Here is a 22,233-nt window from a genome sequence, read left to right as displayed (position 1 = left end):
ATTTTTTTTCTGCTTTTAAACGTTGATGCATATTTTTATTTGGCATAAATGAAAAAGGCATGCTTCTATTAAATTAATCACATGAATCGAAACAACTAAAAAGAAAAAAATATTTTTCTTGAAATTTTCTTTTTCTCTATCTTATCGATTTTTTTCACTAAGAGATTGATAAAGTTGTTTATATTATTTTGAATCTCTTGAAAGTAATTTTGATGATTTGACAATTTGAATTTGAATGAGCTTTATTTTGATTTTTTGAGATTTATAACTTGATATTTCTTATACATGAATCAAGATATTATATCATTTGATCTCCTATGTTTCTTTTTGTCATTTATAAAAAAAAGGGAGAGATTTGTTGAAATAAATCATGTCTTATGGCATTCATGATTTGATATTAATATTTTTCATATCATGATTTTCATATGATACCTTTGTATTTTTGTGATGACTTGAACATTTACACCATTATGTTCTTCTCTTCTTCTTTCTTGTTTACAATGATAAAATGGGAAAAGAAATAGCTAGCATCTTTAGAGAACCAAATTTGCTAGCTTGAATGATAAACTTAGACATGTTAAAGCTCCTAAATGCATAAATTCTTCTTATACATTTTTCAGATCATGATATTGATTTCTCAAATTTTAGACTTGATCTATCATTTTTTAAGATTGAAATAATACTTGGAATATTGATGTAATTATGAATGAGGATGCATGCAATACTTCAACTTATGATAATGATGTATACAATGATGAAATATTCATGATAAATTTTTTTTTTAACATTCATGACTTGATTTTTCATCATTGTTATTTATCCTTGTTATGATTTGAATATTATAGTAAAGGGAAATGAATTGCATTATTGTATTGTTATTCTCCTCTTTTTGCCGATGATAAAGGGGGAGAAATGATTGCTCATCTCAAAAGAGAAGCAAGAAGTGCTATATTGCAATTCTCAAGAGAACCAATGTTGCTACGTTACACATTTCAAGAAGATGAAAAAATAGTCTATCTTGCACATCTCAAAAGATGTAAAATTTTGCTAACTTTCATACGTGTAAAATTACTAGCTTGCATACTTTAAAATGATATAAATTCACTAGCTTGCATGATGTAGTACTTGCTATCTTGAACATCGCTAAGAAGTGCTATCTTGCATATCTAAAAAAGCAAAACATGTTAACTTGCACATTTAGGATAATTTACAAACTTGCAAAACTTAAAATTTTTGCTAGCTTATATGTAAAATGATATACAATTTTGCTAGCTTGCACTTTGCCGAGGAAGCAAAAATTGCACTTCTCAAAAGAGAAGAAAGAAAATTACTTGCTTGCATGATGATAAAAATTAATATTATATTTATAATGCAATAATTTAAAATTATGTCTAAACACTTACAAGTTATGCTTCTCCTTTTTATTGATGATAAAGGGGGAGAAGTTATGTTGATGATCATGCATCGAATGATGTATTGAATATTTTGAATATACATGATTTTACGATGCATGCAATGATGTGATAAATTGATTATTTCAATTGGTTATTTCAATACTCATGTTGCATGCAATGTCGAAATACTATGATTTCAAAGTTTCTATCAATATGACATATTGATAGAGGGAGTTTGTTTAAATTCTAGGAGTTTATTTAAACTCCGTCATCAATTGGTTGTCATCATAAAAAAGGGGGAGATTATTGAATCTCAGATTTTGATGATGAAACCAATTGATAGTGTTTATCTAATGTGCATTTGAGTGACGAGGACTAGCTTCAATCAGAAAGGCAAATCAATAAAAGCAGGAGGAATCAGACGTTGGGTTAGAGCAAACATGTCAGAAGATTGGACGTCGAGTCGGAGGATTGGTCAACGAGTCGGCATAAGGCTTCGGTCCATGAATTCGGGCATCGGGCTAAGAAGATTGGACATTGCGCCAAGGAGATCAGATGTTGCGAGAAAACAACATGCTGATTGGGCAATACGCCGAAGGAGATGACGATGCGTCGAAAGATCTGACGAAGCGTCGGAAGAACCAATGACATGCCGGACAACAAAGGATTCGCTTGTAATTGATTATGTCTAGATAGTTTAGAGTTTAATTGAGTCAGTTTAGAATGTAATTAGACCAACTCAATTAGGGGTCAATTGGGCCCAAGTGAAAAGACCCAAACAGTGACCCAACGTGTGGCACCGTTGTAGCATAGTCTCCGAGATTATGTTAGGCGATGGTACCGCCCAAACACAGTCTCCGAGAGACTATCAAACAGTGGTACCGCTAGTCTAGGCGGTGGTACCGCCTAGTGTCAGTGTTACAAGCGATAGTACCGCCTATACCCAAGAAGCCTAGGATGAGACATTTTTAGGCTCTAAGTTTGAATCAATTTGATGCCTATAAATACCCCTCTCATCCCTGGTTAACTCACACAAAAATAGAAAGTGAAAAAGAAAGAAAACGCTGTTGTAATCTTGTGCGAACTCCTCTAAAAGCTCTAAGTGTTAGAGTTTTAGAGATAAGTGAAGGGGGTATAAAGGTTGTCTCCTAAACTTGTGAAAAGGAGAAGAGAATTGTAAAAGGATAGTTGATCTACACCCGTTGAAAGAAGATCGTTAGTGAATGTCGATGGCCTTGACGGAAGAGGAATCAGTAGAGTGGATGTAAGCCACGACGACCGAACCACTATAAATCGGTTTGCATTCTTGTTCTGCTTTTAATTCTTATATTGCAAACTGATTTACTTACTTTATTTGCTCATTACATTCTTGTAAATTCTTTAAAGTTAAACACTTTCCGAGATCAGTTTTCGACGAACGAAGATTTTACAAAACCGATGTTTTTATTCGCTACACTAATTCACCCCGCTATTAGTGTCGACTCGTTCCTAAATATGTATTGATGTAAGTGTTATTTGATAAAATTATATTTTAAAAGTTTATTAGATGTTATGTAACAAATGTATTATTCTAACCTTTTTAATAATTATTTAAAAATAAATATTTTTTATTTTAAATAAAAATAAATATGTGTATGGCTCATATATAAAATAACTAAAAATAATAATATAAATGAATGTAAAATAATTTGAAAAATAAAATAAAATAAAATATAACTTTATAGAAGATATAAATTATGTTTGCTTTTTACTAAATAATGTTATTATATCAAAAATACATTGCTCTTTGGATAATAAAGTTGGTTTTATTATTGAGATTAGACTCGTTAGAGAAAGAGTTTTGAGAGGAAATGAGGATTAGAGTTTTGATTATACAATGACAATTTTATGATTATAGGATGTCATAAGATACTTTAAAATTTTTAAGAAGTTTCATTATCATTTCACAAAAATTGAAATGTTGATGTTATGCTAAGGGAATATTAGTATTTGAGCATTTGCAATATGGTATCATTTGATAAAGATTTATCAAATATCAATTCCTATTCGAAATAAACATTATCAAATCTAAAATATGTATCGGTCTCTTAATATATATTTTAAATATGTTCTCGAACACACTTTATATCCCAAAAGACAAATACAAAAGGTTAATTGAGCTTATAATGGATGCTAAAATTTTATCGATTCTAACTCGAATCGAGTTATTATAGAAAGCGATCAACTAAACTCAATGATGCGATTGGATTAGTGGTGAAAACAGGATGAGTCGAAGTCCATGCCGCAATAAAACAATCTGAATCCGAGGACTAGGAAGGTTCGGTTGGACCAAGTCAAGCACAAATCATGCTTGATGCAAACCTATTACCATCACCTTTGCCTTCTTTTGGGTCACAACATATAAATAAATATGCAAATAATAATATTATGCCTACTCTTATATATAGATTATACTGTGGATTACAAAGAACAGAAAAAAAAAAAAAAAGTTAGGTTTGTTCTTGTAAATAACTAAAAGAATGAATAATATCCGATGTAACACTGAAAATAAATACAAAATCAATCTCCCTATACGTTTTGAAAATTAATTTTTAATATCTTAAATAATCTGGCGAGACAATTATATATATATATATATATATATATATATATATGTGTGTGTGTGTGTGTGTGATGTGAACAAGCTTTCGGCTCTCTTTCTTGGTAATTTACGGTGACGCCGCAAGAACGTTGGATGAATTAATAAGGTTGTATATATCGTTGACAGAGACCTTAGAATAAGTGGTTTCCTTTGTCGGAAAGGAAGCTTCATGCAAGTTTCCCGTTCGGTGCCGTGCTGCCATATATACCCTTGTCGGATCCGTGTATACGTCGCACAAATCTGCATGCCTGGATCATCGTCTCTATCTCCAAGACTTCCTCCTCTGTGGTGTAGCGGGCTCAGGGAGGGGTTGATGGACGAAGCTGTGCCATTCGGTGTTCATCTACGGCCACGTCTCTACCCCGACGGAGGCCGCAGGCTTCTCGGCTGGCTCGGTTTCCTGATCATGGCGTCGTCCTCATTCAGCATCATCGACGCCGGCAAGGCGGCATCGTCGGAGGTCGTCTCGTGCCTCTTCGGGACGTACATGCTGTGGATGGTTGGGATGGTCGCCATGTTGCTGCCGGTGATGTTTCCCAATTCTCCGCACGCGGCATGGATGGACGCTTTCGTGGTCTCGAGCATGATGTGGCTCGTGGTTGCAGCTTATGAATACCCACGGCTTGTGTAATAGTTTGATACAAATCAAACAAGGTATTTTATCCAGTTGATATTTACTAGTTTTCCTCTGTGTTGTTGTTCTTGAGTTGTCGATGGCCACAGTTGGGTTCGTGAAGGTAAGTTATGCTGAGACCGTGACGGAAAGTGAAGCACAAGAACGAAAAGAGTACTGGTTTTCTCAGAATCTTGTGCATATTCGACAATTCATGTATAGTCTTCCTTGCAGATTCACAACGCTAATGATCTCACATATATATACTTCTACTGTCTGCAAAGGTTGCCATGAGAGCGAGGTAAGCTGGTCACACATGTTATTGCATCGACGATGGGAAATCCAAGTCATGACATACGATCTTCCCTGCACTACTGCTGCTGTCACCTCTTCATTTCATAGGCAGAACTGGAGAGCCCATTTAATACAGAGTTGATGCAGGCAGCTGCTGCTCGGGTCAGATGGACCAAGCCAACATTTATAAGCACCAAGATCGGTGGATTTCGAAGCATGCGCTATTCTACATCCTTTTTACGTTTGACTTTTTCTGGTGATCTTTGTATTATGTCTTTGGTCATGAATGATAGCTGAGGATTCCAAAGAGCGGAAATAGGTAAGAGTCACAGCCATCTTTCGAGCCACTTAGTCTGTGGTGCTCGAGATCTCTCAGCAGCGGACGGCGTTGCGTGTGCCAATATCGTCACACCGAGCATGGGGAGGCAGAACCCCACTTCGGCCTCCGGGCCTTTTGCCCGTCTCCTCGGCACAGATTTAACGCTGCTTTCTCTGACTTTTCCAAGGGTTGGAACTCTTGTCTCCGATCAGGAAAAGAAAGAGAAAGGGAGCGAGCTGCGAAGCATGGGTTCCTGATCTGCGCCATGAGGCGGGCCACACCGTCCTGTCTCCATCACGAGTGCCAGCAGCCAAGTAATTAGCTTCCTTGCGCAAGATTTGGTGGATGACAACCGGTGATCGCCAGTAGCTTCTAAGTCGTGGCTCATTCCCTTGTTCTTAGGATCAAATACATACATACGTACATACAAGAACACAGCAGATACATGTCGGAGGCAAGCAGAAGCGGTGACATGCGAAAGGTGACTGATCCTTTACCTGTGGAGCAATCGCAATTGAATGGACACCTACAAACCTTTCACTGTTTGGGAAAGACCAACCCACACACAGCAACTCCATCTTTTCACTCCCTCTCGCAAATGGCAACAGCACTCTCGCTTTCCTCTTGCACCACAACATTCACCCGCAACAGCTTTACAGTCTCCCCCTCTTGAGCTCTTTCTCCTCCCGTCTTCGTGGTTAAAGGCAGAGAGGAAGGAAGGAAGAGGAGATAGAACAAGTGCTACCGTGATAGCGAGAGACACAGAGAGAGAGAGAGAGAGAGAGAGAGAGAGAGAGAGAGAGAGAGAAAGAGAGGAGGGAGCTCGGAAGAGAGATGGGGAGGGGGAAGATAGAGATCAAGAAGATCGAGAACCCAACCAACAGGCAGGTGACGTATTCAAAGAAGAGAACGGGGATCATGAAAAAGGCCAAGGAGCTGACCGTGCTGTGCGACGCAGAAGTGTCCATCATCATGTTCTCCAGCACCGGCAAGTTCTCCGAGTACTGCAGCCCGACCGCCGAGTACGCCTCCAACCCTTGGTAGTAGAGCATGCAACCCCTTCCGTTTCTTCTCCCTTTATGACACAGTGGCGGCGTTGTTGATGACACAGTACCAAGAAGATGTACGATCGCTACCAGCAAGTTACCGGGATCAACCTGTGGAGTACGCAGTATGAGGCAGGAAATCTCGATCCTTTCTCTCAAAGCTTCCTTCCTCTTAAATCTGTCTTGGCCACGCCTTTGACGACTACTTCTTCCGTTCGTAGAAAATGCAAAATCATCTCAGCCATCTGAAGGAGATCAACAGGAACCTCCGCAGAGACATAAGGTTAGGGTTTTTGACAGAGGAGAGTCTATATGTTGGCTTCTGCGGTTAAGGGTATTGATGCTTTTGTATGATCGGAAGGCAAAGGATGGGCGAAGGCTTGGATGGACTGGACATGAAGGAACTGCGCGGTCTTGAGCAAAATCTGGATGAAGCTTTGAAAGTTGTGCGTGATAGAAAGGTATGCGACCTCTCTTGCACTTGTTAGGGTTTTCTCCTTTCGATCATAAAGATTAAGGGTGATCGACAAGGCTGTCCTCATTCTACATGCCGATTATTGTTGCCATCTGCTGTTCTTTTAGATTCATTACCTGAGTAAAATGTTTCGAATAAGACAAGTAACATTTGATGAAGGCAGATAAGAACATCAACATCTTTAGAAATAATCAACTTAAATCCTGACCAAAAATTTGTGAAGGTGTCAACTATCTTAGCTAATAAATCTTGTGAAATGCTAGCTTCTTTTTGCAAATCTTGTCTTCGAGAAACAGGAATCTAATCTTGGCTTCGAATTGGATGGCAGTATCACTTGATCGCAACTCAGACAGACACCTACAAGAAGAAGGTGTGTAAAGAACCATATGGTTTTATGTGATTGCTTTCTTATCCATTATTCATAAGAACTTACATAGTATATATATATATATATAAAGAAGATAAATGTGCAAGAAATTTGCACAAGGTTACATTACACATGCGTACACTAAATAAAGCACATCGAATCACTCACTAGCATATTTCTATCGGAAGAACACTATGTTTGCATGCCATCGAGCATTCGATTCCAGCGACTGAGTCGTAACGTGTGAATGATAAATGCATGTGCAACACAAACATTGGATTCGGATGCAGCTGAAGAGCGCCCACGAAGCACACAGGAACCTTCTGCAAGAAGTGGTGAGTGGCCATCCTCTCCTTCGTCTTCCTTGCTTGGTTTCGGCGACGGATGAATCCGTTGACGGATGTGAATGGTGTGGTGGACACAGGAGATGATGAAAGACGAGCAGGCTGCTTGTGGATTCGCCGACGACGACCCCGGCAACCACGACGGCACGCTTGTGCTCACCGGCGGCGGGTCTCACATGTACGCTATCCGCGTCCAGCCCAACCAGCCAAACCTGCAAGGGATTGCCTACGGGTCTTACGATCTGCGCCTCGCTTAGGTTTGCATGCAGGCTTAGCAAGTCAAGCTAGAAGAAGAAGAAGAAGAAGTGATGTTTCTGCTATCACAGTCAGTAGTTATCCCTGCAGTGTCTTGCAGATGTTGTCTTCCTCATGTTACGCAAATATGTATGGAACTCGTCATCATCTTTATGTATGTTCTTTATGTATGTGACATAATGTAAGACCTTATCTAAATTGCATGTTTTTATGTAAGGTGATATTGGTTGAGTTGCTATAAGACTCTTGGTTTTCTTATTTTTAGTTAACATCAAACCCTGGTTTGATCCTTATTGTCAGCAGAAAATAGATCTCATAGCATCAGATTTGTTATAGGAAAACATGACTGATCTCCGAGATGAATCCAAGATGGTTCTAAGATGGATCCGAGATGGATTTGAGATAACTCTCAAGGTTAAATTATTATATTATTTGAAGTGCACCTTGAATATCAAAGTTGGAGGATTTCTCGACTAAATCCCTTCGATACTCAGATTAATGAAAACGAGTGTTTTTCTTCTTATTTAGGATACACTTTTATATTTTTGGAAGATTGAAACATAGTTTGTAATTGTCTTCTTTCGACATAAAAGGAAAAAAAGAAGTTTATAATTATCTTCCTTAAGGAAATTTATGTTTATCTTTTTTATCATAATAAAAATAAAGGAAGTATACCATTTTTGTACATGAGTGTATGAAGGGTAACGTGAATCTTACGTGACAATTAATTACATGTTAACTATGATAAATTTCTTATCAAGATTCATATAAGGAAAAAGGAATAAAATACAAATGAAGATACAAAAAGAATAAGGTTGGTTTCAGGCAAAAAAATTATAATTAATCGTTATTGACCTCTCAAACTCTTAACAACTTCTAGTGTGGAGTAGTTGTAGAAATTTTGGAATCCCCAATAAATTTTTTTTGACACTTTGAAGATAATAAATAAAATTAAAATAATAAAGAGAAAATTAGCAAGATCGATATGATCTGGTGTAAGGATGACACACACAAATCAAGAAAATGATCTAAATTTTTTAAACAAAAAATAAAAAACTTTCACAAATTAGTTAAATTAAGATATTTCATTAATAGTAGAATCGAGAAATGTTTCTATATTTTCATCATCAACTAAGTTATATTATTGTTAAACTAAAAGCACATTTAATTATAACATATAATTAAGAGATTGGTGGAATCTAATTGGGTTCAATTTGGCACCAGCCCGGGACAAAGAGAGATGTCTCGGCCCAAACCTTTCCTCATGCTACCATCAACTCTTTCCTTAACCTAAATCGACCCATTTGTGATTTTTAGCTCAATAGAAGGGACATGATATTTTTTGTAAATTAGTTTATATGAATTCAACTTGGTTTTTCCTAATTTTTACATTTTAATCCTAATTTTAGGGTATCAATCAAAGTACTATTTGAGGAATCATTTACGTTCTTTTTAATTTAACAATATATATAGATTTAGCGATGAAACTATTTTTTTAGCTCTTTTTAATTTAACGATATTTATACATGTAGTGATGAAACTATATTTCTAGCTACAAATAAATTTTAGTGGAAAACATGTCTAGTGATACCATATGTCACAGATTTAATTAATTTTATATAATCGAGAATTTTACGACTCAAAAGGTCCTCATCTTTGAATCTTATATAATTTTTTAAAAATTTAAAAAATCGAGTTAGTGAACAAACAAACGCACGAATAAACTATCATCGTCACCTCATCGAAATTGTTGGAATACAATTTGAATTACACAAACATCACTTTGTAAAACACTCCATCTGGTTGAAACACAATGTTTGTTCGATTGTTATCTGTTGAACTTTGTATGTATTTGAAAGTAGGATATGTTGTACATGTTATTTATTGATATTCTACGTGATAACCGATTAAGTTATACTGAATATTAATATGAATTTTGAGTTTTCGTAAAGATTTATGTCTAACGATTTTCATAGAAAAATTATGAGAATTACGATATTGTATCGCTATTGACTTTTCGATGAGTATTACGCTATATTTGACAATCAAAATGGACACACTTTGACTATTGCCCGAATGACCTCACTTGTCGTCTGGACAATGGTCACGTGACAGCACAACCAATGTCATGTGCACATTTTCTCGAATTTGAGAATATTTTTTTCTTTTCTTTCGTTTTTTTCTTGCTAAAACCATATATATATATATATATATATATATATATATATATATATATATATATATATATATATATATATATATATATATATATATATATATATATATATATATATATATATATATATATGACACCTGTTGATGATATAATCACCCGACAGGCCTACATGGTTAGATTGCATGTGGAGTACGTAGGCCGCGGTGGAGCTCACATGTCTCGGCCGACACAGGGAACACGTTCATCCGACGCCAAGCCTTTGATCAGGAAGACAGCCGTGACGTCAATCCGAATCTCGGGCACCAGGAAAACCATTTCCTGTCTGGACCGCGACACAGGCGAACCCCACCCCACACCTCCGCCTGATCCTATCTATCGATCGCAAGCGTTCGGCGACAGAGTGGAACGGCGGGAGACGACATGTCGCCGACGGGGCAATCATCGGCTTCATCCACCGTCGCCATGGTAAACCGAGTCGACTCAGCAGATCCCAGACACGGGTGCAGAGAACCCATCAGCTCTGCACGCCTGCTTTCCCTGCTGCGATGATCGATCTCTCAGTCCTCTGTGTTCCCCAGCCACCCAATGCAAGCAAACAAGCATGCATGCACCCGTCTCTTCGTCGCGAGAGAGAGAGAGAGAAAAGACAGTGGAACTGAGGGGCAATAAAATAGTCTTGACAAGAGAGCGCTACAGCGGAGAGGATGGAGAGCGTGGCCCGCCTATCACATGACGCAACTTTTGCCGCTTCCTTCCCCCACCTGGGCGGCTTTCCTGCGCCCACAGAGAGAGAGATGGAGGGAGGGAGAGAGAGAGCGAGAGAGAGAGGTCGGCAATGGCTCCCGCTGTTTCTGTACTCATGTCTCCTCGGACGTGATGGGGAGTTGGTGAGGAGGGAGGCGAGTGCTACGGCTCAGCCTTCAACCCTTCCTTCTCTTCAAGGCCGATAAATAAATACCTCTACTTGAAATGTTCGATCTTTTAACCCAATCACCGAACTGAGATTCCAATTCGAATTCCTAACAATTAGATCGAATGCAACAATACAGATCGAATATTTTGTTTAATATAATTTAATAACTAGCTGAATTCTACGTGTCGAGACTCGATTAATCGAAAATATTCGACATAAATGTTGATAAGATGACGTTACCACAAGTCCCCCAATCAAATGAATCGATACACCCAAAATAGCTTTCATTGTTCACCCATTCATCGTGCGAGGGGAGGAGGATCGGAGGACATGCAGGGACGAAGTACATGTCAGTGACAAACACGTAGACAAACTGCGGATCTTTGAATACGGAAAGTAGATTGCATCGAGCACACGATGAAAGGAACCCAACTGTTCATCTGCACCCCCACCGATAGTTACACCGACTCTACCACCAGAAAGAATTTGATGGTATGGTACCATCATCATTAACAAGTACTTTGAGAAGATAAAGAAAAAGGAAAAAGAAATGCTTCGTGGTCTTCACATCACCATGGTTTTGTGATAGGGAAAGCTTTAGCCCTCCCCTCCACTACCAAGAAAAGAAGACCTGCTTTTAGGGTAGTGATCAGTCACTACCAGAGATAAGACTGGTATCTCATTCCCCCTTATCATCACAATCCAACAAACTATAGGTTATGTAGGTGATTCTGAGATGTCAACCCTCAAGGCTTCCAGCAACAACATACAAAAAAGCATGTTCCAACCTAATCTTGTCCCTTCCTTTACATTATCAAATGCTTTTCATCCAATACACCACCTAATTCAGTAATCTTGACATGACAAAACATTAATCACATAGTGTAAAGCATTTTAAGAGCTAGCTAATAATAACATCATACACCAATTTGATCCATATGGAAAGCCTGACTGGAGAAGAAAGCCTCTCTACCAAGTGATGTTTTGCAAACCAAAACAAAGAGCAGAAGAAGAACATTTTCTGACAGTTGGAGCACTCTGCTGTTTACTTCTTGCAGACCAACAGGAAAACAACTGCAGCTGGGATCTCCAAAACACCAAGTTTATCCAGGAGACATTCCCTCACCACAGGAAGCTATAGTATTTTTACATGCCTAATGACAATTTAGAAACACTGCAAAGGTAATCTTGTTGCCAAAAATTACATGGTGTGACTGTAGGATAAAATCAGGATGACAGAATTCTGTAACCAGGTAGGAATTTGTGTAATTCCTCATAAATGTAAAATGCTGTCAATGGTTTGATATGTTCATGAGAGGTCGGAAGAGTCATGTAAAGATAACCTGAATTCCAAGATAACATCGTTCATATGCATTCCATGGCAGTCATTATTTATGCTACCATCAGTAGAATGCCCTGAGAGTAATAAGAAAAAAGACAGTGACATGCACCAACCAACCATCAACATACATATATGTATATTGGTATTTACCGGCGCAACTAGGCACATTACACGGTGCTATCGAGAGAGCTGAAATCCTCGGTCGATTGAACGGCAATAGTGTTCCCCTCTGTCAGTCTCATGAGCTAAAATGGCAATGATCAAATGTCTAGTATGATCTTTATTCGAAAAAGAGAGAAACAAAAAGGTCTCTAACATTAGTTAACCATTCATGTCCAGACCCACCAAGCCATTAACTCAACAAAGACACTGAAGGCTTCAAGCAAAATCAATCATCAGTAGATATTCCCTGAAACAACTTAGTATTTCTTTCTCTTTTTTCCAATTAATGTAGCATCTTAATTCGATTAAAGTACCAAATCAAATGCCTAAATTTAATGTAGAAGTTTGTAAACGGAACTTTTCAACTATATCATGCACTAATACTTTTATAGCTACAAAGAACATATAAAACATCGCTTGCATGCGCTTAAGAGTATCCATCCGAAATCAGCAACAAGATAAACTCGTGTACAATGCTACGGCTTATATCTTTAATTTGCAGCATATAAAGTTCATGAGAAAGTTGCAACCAAGGTCACAAGTAGCTTCTAAACCCTTAAGAATTCAGAAGTTTTGATAATATACCAAAAGCCATGGATTACGCAAAAAACAAGTAGAGAGGGTCGCGACGGAGGAGGATCAAAGCTAGGACATCCACGTAAATGATCTGCTAGCTCACAGGAAAGATGATTTCAATGACAAATAAATAATTAGATGTAGTCAGAAGGCGATAAAAAAATGAAAACAGAATGAATCCACATTCATAGCCGAACTAGCATAATCATGAAAGTAGCAAGAACTTACAGACCCACATACACCAAGGTAAACATATATACAGTTTTTAAGCCTGAAATGTTCATTTAATTTACAGAAACCCAATTTATTGTTGAATTTTTCATTTAGCAAGTCATAGTTTCCCTTGATCACAGGTTTGATTCTTTCAGAGCAAGCAAAAAACTTGTAGAGAAGTACTTTCTCACCTAATTCATCTTTTTATCATAGTAAATGCGTATTGAGTTTTCAAAACAAAATTACCTGGTATTTCCTTTTTGTTGATTTTATCTACTATTTTTATGTCATTTTGTGCTTCACTTAGGACTACTCAATTTTACTGAATTTTGAGAACAATAATATCCGGTAACCCTTTCGCCTTTTAAAGATGTGCGCGACGTAGGGCCAATATCCTTTTTGCTCTTTAAATTTTAGAAGTCATAAACTTCCTGCTGAAAATTCAAATCATATGGTGTCAGCAAAAATGCCATTGTTAAGGGAATACAAAAATAGTTATTCAATGTTGCATCAAATCTGGTCCCTTGAAATAATTTATAAAGAACTTCAAAAGATTAAAATAAATGCTTTTCGGGTGAAGCTTGAGAGGTCATGCCACCCCTTATGAATACATTGTTATTACTAACAATACTTGTTGTATGAAACATACAAAAAAACACACAATAATAGACAATTGACTTTAATAGGAAATCAGGACACCGACAAATCATCAAGTAGTTTTTGGTATATAACGAAGCATTTGGTTTCACTACCGTCTTTAGAATTTCCATAGATATGGAACAAGATAAACTTAATTTGCGCAAGAAGTTTCAGGATGATGCATGCTTATTTATACACATGCTGCACAAAATTATGAACAGGTTAGCAACTCAAACATCTGTTCACCATCAGAAAACAAGAAGTACCTGTCAAACATGTCATTTGTCTAGAGAACATACGATGATGGTATAACACAGGATGCAATCGAGTAATTAATAGGTATGTTGTGGATTAGCTCAAAGGTAGAGGCAAATAAAGTAGAAAATTGAAACTACACAAGCAGCAGCTTTGACATGTCCAACAGTAACCTATAAAGGAATCTTGTATCGAGAAGGAGAAAACAAAAGGAAGAAAGACCAACCTCAAAAAGAAATAGAACAGTTTTTGGGACTGTACAATGTTGTTGTATTAAAATCATACAAATTAAAACTAAGCTACTTACTTGAGGCACAGCCGCAAAGGTTGATCTCTTGTGTCTTCTTTTTCCCATTCGGAGTCACTTTAGCCTCGAGAGAGAAGGAGCACACATGCTAGAGCTCATCCCTATCCGTAGGCAGCATGGAAGATCCAAATTGCCACAGGTGCAGCATACACTATAGGGAAACATTTCTACGAGGAAGAGTGGTAAAAGGCTTTCTGCTTCTTGGGATTCAGCTTGCTCCATGCATGGCCATCATGTCCACATGGAACCAACTCAAGCAAGTCCTTCGCAGTCTAAGTTATAGTTTCCGAGGTTGAAACAATGTGAAACAGAAATCCAGGCATGTCCATTTCCGAACCCGAAGCATATCCCGCAGATCCCGTAAAGACGGCCATCTTCTTGGGACCAAACTATAGATAGAGCAACACGAGACGTCAAAAGGAAGACGAAGATGCTAATAGGTGAGGAACAAGAAGAGTGCCTGCTCTAAGTTTGCTATGCTAGAGAGTGATCAAGAAGGAGAAAACTTGAAATTATTTGGAGAGATTACACAATTGCCGGATGATGAGGAGGAATGCATGGTATAAGAAAAATTGGTGACCAGATGAGGCACGTTAAATAACACGGACGTGACCTGTGGTCGTGAAGGAGACGTGCTTGGCGTTGGCATCCTCTTCGTAGGTTTCTCCGCTATGGTCTGTGTTGGTGGGGGAAGAATTGCGTGCCGGCCATGAAGGCACTTAAGGGAGTCGGGTAAGGCTCAAGCAATTCGGTGGCTGCAGCAGTGGCAGTGGTCGCAATGGCGGCATCTCCAGCACTGGCACTGGCACTGGCACTGACTATAGCAGTAGCAGCAGCCGCTGCGGGGGAGGAAGAGCCTTCACCGTGGTGGAGCTGGTACCGAGAGGAGGAGGACGATGGGTACTCGGCCTCGGGGCCGTGATCATAGAGAAGTCCCTTGAACACATGGCCGCCGATGCTCACGGCGGCCTGGTACGCGTATATGTCGTCGGCTTCGTCCACGTGGCTCAACCGCACGCACCGGAACACCGCCTGCGCGCTCACTTCCGGTGGGAAGCTCTCGGGGTCCAGGCTTCCTCCTGCCATAGCCAGCCAAGTAAGTAGAAAGGAAAGAGCGAGCTCAACAACATGTGGTGGGGAGTGAGGGAGGGAGTGATGGGTGTAGCAGAAAGAATGGAACTGCGCAAGGGATTCTGCAAATAGTGGCTCAGATAACAACAACAGTGTCGGGCACTGCTTGGGAGTAGCAGGAAATTGTAGTACCATACGTGGTGGTCGAAGCCATGGCGGCTGGTAGTCGGGTGCAGGCCGTGATCTCCCTCGGCCGCTTGGAAGGCTCGCCCCCTCCGCTGCTGCCTTCGCCCGTGGATCGGCCGCCACCGCGGTGGCGCTCGTCGTGCTGCACCGCGGCGGCGGAGGCGGTGAGCTCCTGCTGGCGCTCCCTGCGCTTTGCGGCGGGGACCCAGGTGCTCTTGACGTGGGTGGGGCACTGGAAGCCGCGGCTCTTGCAGCAGGTCCGGCACCTCATGTGGGCGCAGTCCTTCTTGGCCTGGTTGCCGCAGTCCTGGCAGCTCATCACCCCGCTGCCGCCTCCCAGGCTTCCTCTCGCCGGCCTCGGCGCCACGGACGGCAGCTCATCGGGGAAGCCCGCGGTGGAGTACAGCTGCTGCTCCCGCTGGATCTGGTGGTGCTGCCACAGCTCAAAGCCTCGGGTGTAAGCGACGTCCTCGCCCCGGCCTCCGCGAACGCCGTAAAGAAAGAAGCTCTCCGACGGAGGGATCCCTCCTCCTTGCTGCTCTCCGCGTTGTTGCTGGCTGCCACCGCCCCCTCCGAGAAAAAACCCCGCCATGATTACTCCCCCACCGGACTAGTTATACTCGATCCATAGCTGCTGGCGACCCTTTCCTTGCTATCTAGGGGAGGTGGGACAGCGATCTCAGGAGGGAACGCGGGAGCAAGAAAGAGGAGAGCCAAGACGGAGCGAGAATGGCCACTGCCACCTCTGCTCTATTCTTTCTTCTTTTGTCCCGCTGCTTTTTTGTCTCTGCAACCACAACGCACCCAACAGCCAGCAGGAGTGGAGCAGTCGATGCTGCCGGCTTCTTCCCTGTATGACTCCTCTCTCTCTCTCTCTCTCTCCTTGACTTCTCCTCTTGCAGTCTCCCTTTTCTTGAATTCCGAAACCAATGGTAGTTTAAGGGAGAAAGAAATCAGAGAGTCTGCTCCAACGCCGCCATGGAGACGGCTGTGCTGCCGCCTCGATTCCCCATTTATTGCTCCCTACTTTCTCCTCTTTCTATTTCCAGTTTCCACCACTTTCCTCGATCCCCATACCCTTCTCAGTTCTCCCTCCGCCTTCCGGTTCCCCCGCCTCTCTAAAGCCCCGTCAATGAATGACTCGTCTTCGACGCTCGAAATCGGACGGAGATCAGTAAAGTCTCGGTTGTCGCATTATTGCGGGAGGAGGAGAGGTAAAGCGGAAGGCGGACGAAAGCCATCCGATCGTCCGACTCATGGACGGCGAAGAAACGGCCACGCGGCGGGGATCGGGCCGTGGGTTCGGCCGTCCTTTTTTACCGGAAAACCCGGTGCTTTTGCGTGACGGATGCCCACTTTTGAAGTCGGGCGCTGTGTTGCTGTGCTCGCTTGTCTTCCCTGTTGGCCGAGAAGACAGCCAACAGCGTCTCCAGTTACCTGTGACCACCGCGTCTTATCGTCTGCTAATTTACCCACATCCCCTCGTTACTGCCCTGTACGACACACGGAATTCTAGCGATGCTGTGTTGTCGTCGTCGTTCCACTGTCCATCCGACCACCACTCACCAAAATAGGTGAGATGAGATGGATTCTTCCCAAATCTTATACCAACTACTTGTTGTGTTGTTGATCAACTACAATACCTTACTTATATAATTTACTTATATATCATCTCATATAAATTCGAAAGTTTTATTTTTTTTTTTTTTTTAAATATATATATAAATCCTGAGTACTTAAAAAGTATTTCTTATATTTTATTTTCCTTGCATCAAAAGTAAATATATATTTATAAAAAAATAAACCTTAACTTTCAAAAAAAAATTATGGAAATTTTATCTCGTATTGATATTAAACATTATCTCTATAAATTATAAGATACTTATCCATCTTAACAAATTAAGATCCTCTTCCTCTTACTAGCTAACGTGGTTGTCATTACTAATGCATCTGTTTAAAGAGATTAATTATATATTTATTTTTTATAATTATTTATATTTAATATTTTAAAAATTATATTAAGATTCTTATACTTACGAAAGTAAAATATTTCATTCTATTTCTCTTCATAATGAAAATATCGTACATAATCAATAGTAAATCGAAATGAGATAACATGTTCGATGATAAATACTATGGTATTTCCGTCGAGCAAAGTTAAATATTTTATTTTTATAAATATAAAAATCTTAATATAATATTTAAAATTATAAAGATCGAAATACTAAAGATAATTAATTAGTAAATGATGAATTCTTACGAAAATATAATTCACCTATCAGAAATTTTTGATGAGTTGTGGTGAGGATGATTGACCGAGAGAAGGGTTCCATATGATCTCATCACGTATGTGCAAGGGAGATAATAGAGGAAGGGTGAGGTGAAAGCGAATAAAATGAGAAACAAACATATTGGAAAGGAAGCATCTTTAAAACATGGCGGAAGTACTTCCAAGTTACAACAGGAATTTATTGCCGTCCACAACACGTCAAAAGCCAATCCATGGAAAAAGGTTGGAAGGTAAGTTCTCTTCTCTTAGCACAACTCGCAAGCTTTTCTTCCGCTTTACCACAGAAAGCATCCAAACTTTTCATATCAATTGAAGCATACTTTTTTCCTCCCCCTCTCGTCCTTTAAAGAGAAGCTTACTTACATCAATGCAAATGCAAATGCACAATGAACTTGTGCAAGAGAAGACACCATGACATCTTTGCACAGCCAGAGAGAGAAAGATATTAGGATGTTGATAGTAAAAAAGCAATGAATTCTACCTTGTTTTAATTCTTTTTTTAATGTAGAATCAGCAAATATCTATCTGACGAGTTCATATGATATTACATTTTAATTCTATATTCCATTACACAGGGGAGTATTGTCAATCAAAATTACATGTATTCTTAGAATGATTTTTGACTCAAAAAATATTTTCCCCTAACCTCATCGTCATAAATATTAGGGAAGACAAAAGCTTTCTCACTAATCAAATACTTTACTTCCATTTCAAATATTTAGATCTTATCGTGTATGCTTTCGATATAATTTTGTATCATTGTGTCTCAAAGTTAAGTTGAATTTCATCTCGATTCAAACCATCTGACTTCTAAAAAATCTAAGTTGAGTATTCTAGTTATGATACCTAATTTACAGTATATATTCAAGTGTGATGTCCACAAAAGAACAGAGTTGTGATAGCTTAACACATCACGTTGAGTTGATAGTCGATATGAAAATTAGATAATTTGATTATTCAAGCTCACTATTAATCATTCGATCAAATAAAAAAAGTCTATAAACTATCATAGTTGAATTCTAAAAAAATAGACTTATATCTCTAATAAATTCTTGCAAAGCATCATAACTTTTAAAAGTTTTAATAAAGCATCCCTTATTATATGTGAAAAAATTAATTTATCTTTATTTTTGTCAAACTCATCGTCATCTTTGTCATCACTTCTTATTTGCATGCCAGACTTATTGTTGTTTCCGAATACATTGTTAGCTCCTATCAAATCTATCTTACCCTTGTGCGAGGAAAGAGGTATGACGATGACTCTCGTACATAGTGAAGAGTCATACATGGTTGTTATCATTGTTTACTATACAAGAGCAAAAGATAAAGAAGACAATAATTGCGGTGATATAGGAGTGAAAGCAGGTCCGATAGGAGATAGAGATAAAATGATTATTAAAAAATATATAATTTTTTTTAAAAAAAATAAGATACTACATAAATATTTATCAAAAATACTATCATCATATGTTTTTCTTTAAATATTTAAGTACCAAATCTAGATGAGATCCAATTCCCATCATCGATTTCCTGGCACAGGCGAGTATACACTACACATAACTCTTTCTCTCTCTCTCTCTCTCTCTCTCTAACCCAAACCTCTTTCCATCGTTTACAACAGTGTTTATAACCCAAGCGTAGTCACTGTACCATTCATTCGTTGGATTCCCAATAATTGTGTGTGTGTGTCTCTCTCTCTCTCATCTCCTCGAGCCATGTGCGACCTACCCGGGTTGACTCCCTTTCCCCTCTTCCTCTCTCTCTCTCTCTCTCTCTCTCTCTTTCTCATCGTCTTTCTCTGCATCACTTGATGTGAGGGAAGAAGGGAGAAGAAAGACGGGGTTTGAGACGACCCAAATCCCCATATTTAACTAACCCTACCTTGGGATCATGATCACCAACAAGAACCTCTGCAAATGAGGGTGCAGCAGCAGCAGCGGCGGCTTTGAAACGCGTGCATGTTAAAGCCCTTCTTCACTGTCCCGACATTAATTACACGTCACCGCGGCGCATGTGAAGCCCATCGTGTCCTGCCGCTGCTGCACCACCAACTCCGAACGCGAATATTAATGCAACTCTAGATGGCAATTGGATCGGATCTTCCTTGGCTCCGAAACCATCGTAGATCCATTAATCTCGCTCGTCTGCGTAGATCCATCAAACCCGGCCAACATGTCCTTTTGATGGTCCTGATCTTATCATGCACTTTGCAGTTTGGACCACCACCGCACGATGCATACGGTACGCTGTAACGTATGTAGAGTCTGATAGCTGCTGTCGCCTACTCCTCACTCGATCGATGACACCACCCCTTGGCATGATAATAACGGGTAGCTGTAGATCACATTCTCTCACTTCACAGGAAACTACTGCTCTTGTTTGACTAATAGTCAACCATATTACACGTTTTTCTTATGGTTAGTCAAGTAGTCTGACTAAAAGATAAAGGTGTAATCCTACTTATGATTCGAACTAGAATCGACACTGTGCTCAAAACAGAGTCCAGCTGTGCCCACTCATTTCCTACATCATCATACGAGATAGCCTTGACATGAGAGGAGTGAATGCACAGCAGACTGATAGCACGGGCCCCCCACCATCCTATGTCGTATACTCTCTCTCTCTCTCTCTCTCTCTCTCTCTCTCTCTCTTGTATAAAATTAGTCTCCTCGCTTGTCATCTAATCTTCTTGGGCACCCACTAGATCTGCCTTGTCTCCTTCTGACGAGCATGAAATGAACACTCTCATGGATTGCTCAACACAAGATTCTATACTCGGTATGTACAGTGAGATACTCCACGGCTGCACTTTGTAATGGTTGTTGTTATGCGTGCATGAGTCCTTCCTCTAATGCACAATGGACTTCATAAGTTAATGGACTGGATATACAAGCAAAGACTAAAGATACATAAAAGAAAACCTAAAACAAGTTCCTCCCATGATTCCCATCCGGAGGCTTTTCTTCCTTAGCTTTTATGTTGTTCTAATGCAGAACTGGACTGTCATTCTGCTCCGAAATATTTTCTGGGGATGGAAGCAGGAATTGTGCATGAGATTGACGCAGGTTAGAGGACAAAACAGGCGGAAGGTGAACATAGGATGCCTAAACAAGAGGAAGGTGACATCGAAGCTTGAAGGTGGCGGCAAGTGGCCGCATGTGACTCCTCCCCACAAAAGTGATGACCAGATGATTCCTCCCTTGGTGTTGTTCGAGATGCTGGAATAACTTGAGACCATGGCAAACCCACTCGTAGACCTAAAAGATTCTCAAGGTCGGATTAGGTTACGGTTAGGTCTACTTCCTTTGGGTTTAGGCTCTTCGATCGATAGCTTCTAACTCACCTATGATCTGAAAAGGCACCGGGGAGATGGCAGCATCCAAGAGAACCTGCACTGTTGACATGATAGAAAAAAACATAGTTGCTTTTCCTCCTTGTGGCCAAGTTTACCTGTATCTTTTCCTTCTTCTACCTCTTGCAGAGCTGCATTGGTCCACAAAATCTAGTAACTGCCTTGTGTTCTTTCTCATCAAGTGAAAATATATTGGGTGAGAGCCAAGTCTCCACTAGTTACATTAACCCTATTCTCTTAGAGCTTAGTGCATGGAAGCCATGTTGACAAAGCAGTATGTGGATTTTATGAAGGGAAAAGATTAAGCTATCTTTGTGTGATGTGGGTGCAGGTTGGCCATTTCTCACTCACTATTCTGAAGATGATGTTGGCTTTCCTCATTCTCAGGCTTAGGCAATTATATTACATCTAAAATCAATGATCAACATGGAACAAATATCATTACTGTAGGAACAAGAAAAGCACTTTAAATTTATATATATATATAGAGAGAGAGAGGAGTGCAGTCATGAACTTACAATAATCAAGTGATTAACAAGAACCGTAGGTATATAGATCATATATATACAGTAATAAGATTTCCCTCAATTAAGGTTTCAGTACCAATATCTGCAATGCATGCACATATACAGGATAAAGGTTCTCCATCTCATTGTAGAGGTCTTCCAGCTCTTCCTCATCCTCCTCTTCTTCCCCTATCGCCTTCTACATCACCACCTTTGAGCAGCTCCACCGCTTCCTCCGTCGTGGGCCGCTACTCGGGGTTGATATCAATGCATTGCAAGGCGAGCGCCTCCACACGCCCTTCTTCACGAGAGGCAAAACCCACCATCCAGCAGCTTCTCAATAGGCATCCTAGCGCTCACAGTTGCAAGCAATCGGATACCGAAGCCATGCATGCAGCGGCTCTCGGAGACCTTCCCACACATGGCGTATTCCGGTGCAAGGTGGCATACATTGCCATTCACTCTCGTCGTGTTCACTCCTCCCGTCTTCAGCTTTG

General features: G+C 39.9%; 2 protein-coding genes across 4 annotated transcripts; one reads left to right on the top strand and one right to left on the bottom strand.

The window, feature by feature from the left end:
* Positions 1–5,970: 5,970 nt before the first annotated feature.
* LOC135680489 (MADS-box transcription factor 16-like) lies at positions 5,971–8,006 on the top strand. Its single transcript, XM_065194420.1, has 7 exons — positions 5,971–6,283; positions 6,373–6,439; positions 6,529–6,590; positions 6,669–6,768; positions 7,111–7,152; positions 7,440–7,484; positions 7,574–8,006. The coding sequence occupies exons 1-7, from the start codon at positions 6,096–6,098 to the stop codon at positions 7,748–7,750; spliced, it is 681 nt and encodes a 226-aa protein (XP_065050492.1). The 5' UTR covers positions 5,971–6,095; the 3' UTR covers positions 7,751–8,006.
* Positions 8,007–11,255: 3,249 nt separating this feature from the next.
* LOC103994207 (protein SHORT INTERNODES 1) lies at positions 11,256–16,770 on the bottom strand. 3 transcript variants are annotated; one of them, XR_001977171.2, is made up of 3 exons: positions 15,595–16,770; positions 14,332–15,410; positions 11,256–13,564 (listed from the first exon to the last, which is right to left on the bottom strand). XR_001977171.2 is itself a non-coding variant. In XM_009414541.3 (2 exons), exons 1-2 carry the CDS (start codon positions 16,178–16,180, stop codon positions 15,001–15,003), a joined length of 996 nt encoding a protein of 331 aa, XP_009412816.1. In that variant the 5' UTR covers positions 16,181–16,770; the 3' UTR covers positions 14,133–15,000. The 3 variants fall into 3 exon arrangements, 1 of the variants encoding a protein (XP_009412816.1); XR_672457.3 differs by lacking the exon at positions 11,256–13,564 and having other exon boundaries at positions 14,133–14,720; positions 14,945–15,410; positions 15,595–16,769; XM_009414541.3 differs by lacking the exon at positions 11,256–13,564 and having other exon boundaries at positions 14,133–15,410.
* Between the last annotated feature and the right edge of the window lie 5,463 nt (positions 16,771–22,233).

The sequence above is a fragment of the Musa acuminata genome, chromosome BXJ1-1, assembly GCF_036884655.1.
Source record: "Musa acuminata AAA Group cultivar baxijiao chromosome BXJ1-1, Cavendish_Baxijiao_AAA, whole genome shotgun sequence".
Lineage (NCBI taxonomy): Eukaryota > Viridiplantae > Streptophyta > Magnoliopsida > Zingiberales > Musaceae > Musa > Musa acuminata.
This window is presented reverse-complemented; position numbering and strand designations above follow the sequence as displayed.